The sequence below is a fragment of the Abramis brama genome (genome assembly GCF_963993115.1).
Source record: "Abramis brama genome assembly, chromosome: 15".
Taxonomy (NCBI): Eukaryota; Metazoa; Chordata; class Actinopteri; order Cypriniformes; family Leuciscidae; genus Abramis; species Abramis brama.
The window spans coordinates 34,027,945-34,034,989 of NC_139977.1; the positions used below are offsets into that span (position 1 = coordinate 34,027,945).

The 7,045-nt window shown below is 36.8% G+C and overlaps 1 protein-coding gene across 2 annotated transcripts; it reads right to left on the bottom strand.

The window, feature by feature from the left end:
• Positions 1-1,140: 1,140 nt before the first annotated feature.
• LOC311097565 (vitelline membrane outer layer protein 1-like) lies at positions 1,141-6,461 on the bottom strand. 2 transcript variants are annotated; one of them, XM_084137365.1, is made up of 5 exons: positions 5,934-6,461; positions 5,586-5,710; positions 5,376-5,489; positions 4,734-4,915; positions 1,141-4,664 (listed from the first exon to the last, which is right to left on the bottom strand). In XM_084137365.1, the coding sequence occupies exons 1-4, from the start codon at positions 6,132-6,134 to the stop codon at positions 4,735-4,737; spliced, it is 621 nt and encodes a 206-aa protein (XP_083993491.1). In that variant the 5' UTR covers positions 6,135-6,461; the 3' UTR covers positions 1,141-4,664; position 4,734. The 2 variants fall into 2 exon arrangements, with proteins under 2 accessions (XP_083993491.1, XP_083993490.1); XM_084137364.1 differs by having other exon boundaries at positions 1,141-4,915.
• Positions 6,462-7,045: the final 584 nt, after the last annotated feature.

Sequence of the window (7,045 nt, forward strand, 5' to 3'; positions counted from 1 at the left end):
TTTAAAAATATTAGATAAAAAACCTATCAGCTATAACCACTGCCATATCACTACTAAATACAACTTATTCAATTTTGACAGTTTCTTACATTATCTAGACGCCTGCCTCATTTTTAAAATATTACATGGGCTTGCACCTCCACCACTGCGTGAATTTTTACAACAGAAGAACGGCAGTGGCAGGGCAACTATAGGGCAGCCACCAGGGGAGACTGTGTTGTACAGACATAGTAAGTTTGGCCAAACAGTCTTCTCAGTACAGACCTCAAATTATTGGAACTGCCTCCCTAACTCACTACTGAGAAAACACCAGCTATCTATCATTTAAATTCACACTCAAGAGATGGATTAAAAATAATCAAAACTGCAATCACCAATAGTTGGTTTACCTTATCTTAGGTAGGCTACTGCCCTTCTTTGTATTGTACTTATTTGTTTAATTATTTTATTTGTTCCTTCTCTTTCATCTTATTTTTTCTTCTTTCTTAATTTATGTTCCATTTTTCATGTCTTTCTTTTTTCTCTCTGGCGCATTTACATTTTGAGTGTAAATCACATATACTCAACAGCATCCGGCCCATCGGCATAAATTTTACGGCCCGCGTCATGCAAAAGATGAACGCATTTTTTTTAATAATTTGAGCTCAAAAGTTGCGCGAATATTAGACAGCGTGATTTATATCTATGTATATTGCGGACGGTCGATAATCCGTTGGTCGATTAGCCTAATAAAAAATAACATTCATCATCGTCATTGTGATGTGTGTGGAATGTTTAGTGAGACTTATCACTGTAAAAAATTTGCTGTAGTTTTGCAGCTGTTTGCCAGTAACTTACTGTAGATTTAAATCGATGTTATTTACTGGCAACAGTTTGCTCAAAGTTAAATGAACATTAAACATTAACAAGTCTTTGTCTTTACAGAATAAAACTATAAAATAAAAACCTAATGCAAAGCATTCTGGGAACCAGAAATCTTCATCAACCTTTTTCTGTTTTTTTGGCCTTCAGATTTTGGTTCCCAGAATGCTTTGCATGAGGCTGTTATTTTAGTTTTATTCTGTAAAGATAAAGACTTGTTAATGTTTAATGTTCATTTAACTTTGAACAAACTGTTGCCAGTAAATAACATCAATTTAAATCTACAGTAAGTTACTGGCAAGTAGCTGCCAATAATACTGTAATTTCTACAGATTTTTTTAACAGTGTAGCTACTTGATATGTCCTAATGTACCATTAACTTGCTAAGCGCAACAATAGCAAAACAAGGGTAAAACTGTCAGGCAACTTGTGTGTGCGGCGCGCTATGCATAGCTCGTGCATTCAGAGCTGCGCACTTTCACAGCAGTTTCGGGTGACGTTAGAGCTGATCCGCGCATCTCTACTGCAGTGTGTAATTGGCCGATGTTCCTCTTAACAGCATGAAAAACAAAACTTATTTTCAAATTGTCAATGGGTTATAAACAGTAGCAAAAAGCGCTCCCATTACAATTACGAGCTGTCAATACGTCAGTGAGTTCACGACACTCTTGCACTCTCGCGTTTTGGGAAAACAATTGATGTTTGAGTATGAACTCTTTTTTTAATTTTTTTTTATTTATTAATATTAATAATTAATATTGCTAGAAAACTGTTAATCCACTTTTTGTTCCATATTTTTTCATTTTCATGTTCAGTATTAGCTTACTTTAAATAGGACAAAGAGCAAGACTTACCTAGCAAGGTTTTTTAATACTCTATGTATTGTATGAACTCTCTTTTTTTGCATTAATATGGCAAGAAAATTATTATCCAGATTAAAATTTTTATTAAATTACTTTAAATAGAACAGACTAGCAAGACTTACCTAGCAAGATAGGTAATAAACTGAATTTCTATATAAATAAAAACTGTAAATATTGTCAAAGTTTTACGATGCAAGTTGTAATTTGTGGCCCTTCACATTTAATATGGTTTAAATGTGGCCCCCTTGGCATCTGAACTTGAGTACCCCTGGTGTAAATTGATGTGCATTGTCCCTTTTAAATAAACAATAAAATAAAAAAAATAAAAAATAACGTGACCTGCCAGAACTGACTTTATGCTTGATTGTAATATTAATTTTACAACATTGTTAATTCTATTAAAGCTTCAGTTGGTAACTTTTGTAAAAATGTATTTTTTACATATTTGTTAAAACTGTCATTATGTCCTGACAGTAGAATATGAGACAGATAATCTGTGAAAAAATTAAGCTCCTCAGGCTCCTCCCAGTGGTCCTATTGCCATTTGCAGAAATACACCGCTCCCGGTAAGAAACAACCAATCAGAGCCAGGAGGAGTGTCTTAGCAGTGTCAATCATGCTTGTGTACGCGCTGATCACCCCCCTCTCTCGCACAGCGCGTACCGTCGTTCAAAATCAAGATAGCCGGTGTGCCGCGCAGCTATGCTAATGGCGGACAACTAAACAACTAAAACTGGCAATTTCTCGAGTGGCACCTGCTCATACAACAAAGACAGGTAAACAGAAAAAGACCGATGACGATAAACAAGCCCGTCGGAGCCCATTGACTCAGTGTCAAAACTCTAGCCGCATAACATACAGATAAAATGTCACGCACTGTGCAAAAGCAACAATAGAAACCTGCTAATTCACTGGCTTGTCATGTTGCTGAAATAATGTACTAGCAAACCTTATTTAGCATTACACATCGCTAGAATAATTACTTACATACTGTAACATTACCATTATATTATCTTGCTAGCTATTTATAACTTATAGAAAGAGTGCAACGTTATGAAGTTACAGTACATTACACCCAGACAGCAGGTGACTGCGATCCGGATCAGTCTTCAAACCGGCAAATACATGCATGTATTGCAAAATACGTAATGATTTGAGGACCAAGTTTGTAGTCAAAGTATGGGCAGGCCATAGTCAATGTAAAGCATATTGTTGATGTTTCGTCCCTACCAGTGAATGTGTGATAACTGTTTATTCGCCGTCATCAGTGGCCCTGCATAGTTTACTAGCCTGCGCGTTCACGGCAGGCTCCGTTGTGGGGGAGGAGCTGTGGAGGGAGGGCTGTAGTGCAGCAGAGAGCGAGGGGGAGTGACCTGTAAGCTGTGCTTGTTCAAATTTTGTTAAAATTTTCAGGCTAAGTCAACGTTTTCTAAAAGTTCCCTACTGTAGCTTTAACTGATCCAAATATTCATAATCAATTATAACAAGTTATGATTGATTATTAATATTTCTTTAGAGCTAATTTGCTACACAAGCCAAAAGCAACAAGGTCAAGGAACCAAAACTCCATCAGTGACAGAATGGAGAAAAAAAAAAAACCTTTGGAGAAACCAGGCTCAGTTGCTCAGTTCTCCTCTGGCCAACAAACCAACAGTGTGTGATTATGATTCAGGCAGCATTACAGGTCAGAAGTTGGACTACCGGATCCAGCTGACTATATTATGTCTTGTGGTTTTAAGGTCAAAAGCCTTAAAACACTAAAAATCAAGGCCTCGGTAGGCAGTCTTTGTAATTAATAAAATTTCTTTTGTATCAGTATCCAAAGAGGCAAACAACTCTTCTGTCTTTTACCGCAGAAGTTAGGTTCTAATCTTCTTGATTGACAAGTTCACAAAATCCTTCTCAAGGCCTCGCAGGTGCAAGCTGGATGCCTCTTCATGTTCTTAAACTCTACGGTAAACTCAACCAAGATGGCTGACGTCCTTTTAAGGTTCTAGGAGTAAAAGGGGTTGGTTGCAAATATGAAGAGAAAATTCTCTAAATACAGCAGTCTTTGTTTTAACAAAAAGATACTCAGAAACAGAAAAACTAACTTAAAAACATAAAGTAGAACTGACACTGAACTAAAAAAAAAAAAAAAAAAAAAAACCTGTGACAACTTAATCAAACCATTTTTTGTAACTTGCCTAGGAGACTAACTGAAACAAAGAAAACTGAGGCACAGAACAAACATAAGAAAAACTCAGAATATTTCAGTCTTTGATTACCGATTCATAACGGTTTCTTGAATCTAGCACTGTTTGTGAGATTTGCTGCAAGAGTGAGTTTACAATCTTCTCAAATATTAAAATGAGGTTTGAATTTTTTGCATCAAATCGTTATCTGAATATGCATTGTGCCATTTTAGCTGTAAACAATTATATATAGGGATACAATTATATCTTTAGAAGGTCAAAAAGTTTAGGGTAACAGGGTTGACAATATTACACTTTAATTTAATGCATGTTCCTGTAGTAGAGTATGTTGGTCATTCTCAGGGAATGCAGGAACAGATAAGACAATTACTTTGAATGCAATATAAGTCACTTTAGGCCATCTGCCACATGCACTAATGTAATGAGCGATCTGATATAAAGTGTTGTGCAAAACAATGTGAAACTACAAGGTTCTGTTTAGAAAGTCTTTATTGCTGATATTTGACAACCGTTTCAGCAGAAGTTCAGGAGTCTTCAGAAGAATCACTAACATACATGAATAAAATACTTTCAACTCCAATAACAGGCGGGATGTAAATGTCCCGATCCAGTTAGGCTTTTTTTGTGATAATGACCGGCTGTATACAAAAGTGTTGCATGACATGGTATGTTAGTTCATCATAGTATGATGATCAATAATTACCATCCATTTGATCTTGCTTTTCTTGTTGTCATCCTCCTACACCTGAAAGAATAAACAGATTTAGTTGATCTGCAGTGTGTCAGTCTGAGTTTTTGATTGCGATCACATCACCTTAATCACAGCAGAACATGTGCACGTCATTGAGAGCGGTGTCGTCTCCACTTCCCTGTGGCGGTTCTACCGCTGTCTGTATGCCACAGATTCCTCTTCCTTCACACGTTGGGCTCCATCTGCCCCAGTCACCCCAGGGTGTGCTGTCACCCTCCAGCACCTGACCTCCACTGCAGGTGAACCTGAAAAAAAATAAAAAAAATAAAATCAGATGTGACAATGATAAAATATGATATTGTGCTGTTGGATTGAATGTCAGTCACATGATCACCTGCAGCCAACAGCCTAATCACTGCAATCTTGAACAGCAGCACGACTGCGAGTGTGATATTAACTAAACTATTGATGGGGGGAAAATGAGTCCTTAAATAGCTAAATAAAACCAGGATGGGTAAGAGATGGTGTCAGAGGTTTACACTGGGTAAGAGCAACACTCACAACCAATTCGTACGAGTGATAAAAAGGATTACTAATTCATATGAATTCGTACAACCTCACTCGTGGGGGGTAGGTTTAGGGGCGGGGTCAGGGGTAGGTCATTCGTATGAATTCGTACGAATTAGCCACCTCGTTAAATTGTTACGAATTGCCGTGAGATCCGGTTGGTAAGAGATGTTATAACTTATAGCACCACACACTAACTTGATGTTGTTTGCAGCCGTATCATCTCCTTTTCCTTGGGAAGGTTCAACTTTCAGCTGGAAAGATGTAAAGTATCCAGAAGGACACCATTTGCTACGTCCCCAGTCACCCCAGCTGAAGAAAACAGTTGCCTGATCAAATCAATTATTCAAGAAAATCCTCAATTTACTTATCTAGCTTAAATGCAAGAATTTAATAAGAGTCCATTACTTTCCTACGTTGGACTCAATAGTGGTGTAGTCATGTGAGCTTGATGAATCTTTGGACCGATCGACACAGTGAAGACGAATCCCATTGAGCGCTGTATCATCACCAGCAAACACATATGATTCCACCTTAAAAACAACATTGAGACAATCTTACACTTGAAAGAAACTAACCCAACACTTAATAACATTTATCTTCATGCTCTTTAGGATTACACAGACACTTAAAATTAAGCAGGTGCAGTTCCCTGGAATAACCTGGAATTAAGTGACAAACAGCAACTCTAGAGTTATGATCCTTTGAAGCACTCATCCACCCCCATATTAGCAAAATAGTCAATGCACAGCTTACCTTCAGACTAAACCCTGCAGCATACGTTCCACTTGGACACATGCTCTTATCCCCCCACGATCCCCAATGCATTCCATTCGACACCTTCAGCTCAGATCTGTAAGGTCTGTCAATGCTCCGCTCAGAACGGCTTTCTGCAGACGTAACGCTCACATGCCCAATAATGGCCAGCAGTGAAAACATGGGAAAGAACTGATGCATTGCTACAGCACTGGCCTGAATACTGATAGTTAGAATAATTTTTAGGTAGACAATCTGCAGCAAATAATAAAGCAGAGACAATATAATACCATCACATTCTCAAGTTTAGTTAGGAAGAAGCGTCATATTTATACACAAGATTAAGCAGAATCATTAACCATGATGTCCATCCCATCCAATCATAGTACTCAAAGTTCAACCCCTACCATATTTGGCATATTAAGAAATGATGTTTTATTAACAAAGTTCCTGAGGAGCACGTTCAGTTAATCAACCCTAATTAAACAGGAGTGGAGCACATTCAGATAATCAACCCAGTCAATGAGTTAAGAGGTATATATATATATATATATATATATATATATATATATGTGTGTGTGTGTAGCGTTTATACGCCCACGTATAAATATAATTAATTATTATTCATAACAGATTATGATCAATAATTAATATTTTAATTATTTTCAGAATTTACTGTAGCAGAATCAATAGTATGATCATTTTATCAGTTCATCCAATGAACAGAAAGCATAAACAATTATTAACTCTAGGAAATATAATATCTTCCTGGCCAAGAAAGAATAATCCCCAGCTAACAATAAATTAAGAAATAATCACGGGTAAAAGCATCGGTAACTTAGATCGAAGTTCAAGACAATAAATTTGTAAGCACATAACACAAGTAATATTTCTCTTTAAAATACAAACAAGACTTTATTGATTATTCTAACACATACACCTAATATCTAACACAAACACACGCACACGCAGACACACGCATTCATACAAGTTGCCGAAAGAAAGAAAGAAAGAAAGAAAGAAAGAAAGAAAGAAAGAAAGAAAGAAAGAAAGAAAGAAAATTAGAAAGAGTTTGGAAAGAATGAGTTTAAGAGTGAGATGATGAAATCTCA

Excerpts from the sequence above, each read along its gene's own strand:
- LOC311097565 (XM_084137365.1), bottom strand. The coding sequence starts at position 6,134 with ATGCATCAGTTCTTTCCCATGTTTTCACTGCTGGCCATTATTGGGCAT. Across the intron at positions 5,490-5,585 it reads ATTGAGTCCAACGTAGGAAA|CTGGGGTGACTGGGGACGTA; the intron begins GTAATGGACTCT and ends TGTTTTCTTCAG. Across the intron at positions 4,916-5,375 it reads ACGGCTGCAAACAACATCAA|GTTCACCTGCAGTGGAGGTC; the intron begins GTTAGTGTGTGG and ends ATTTTTTTTCAG.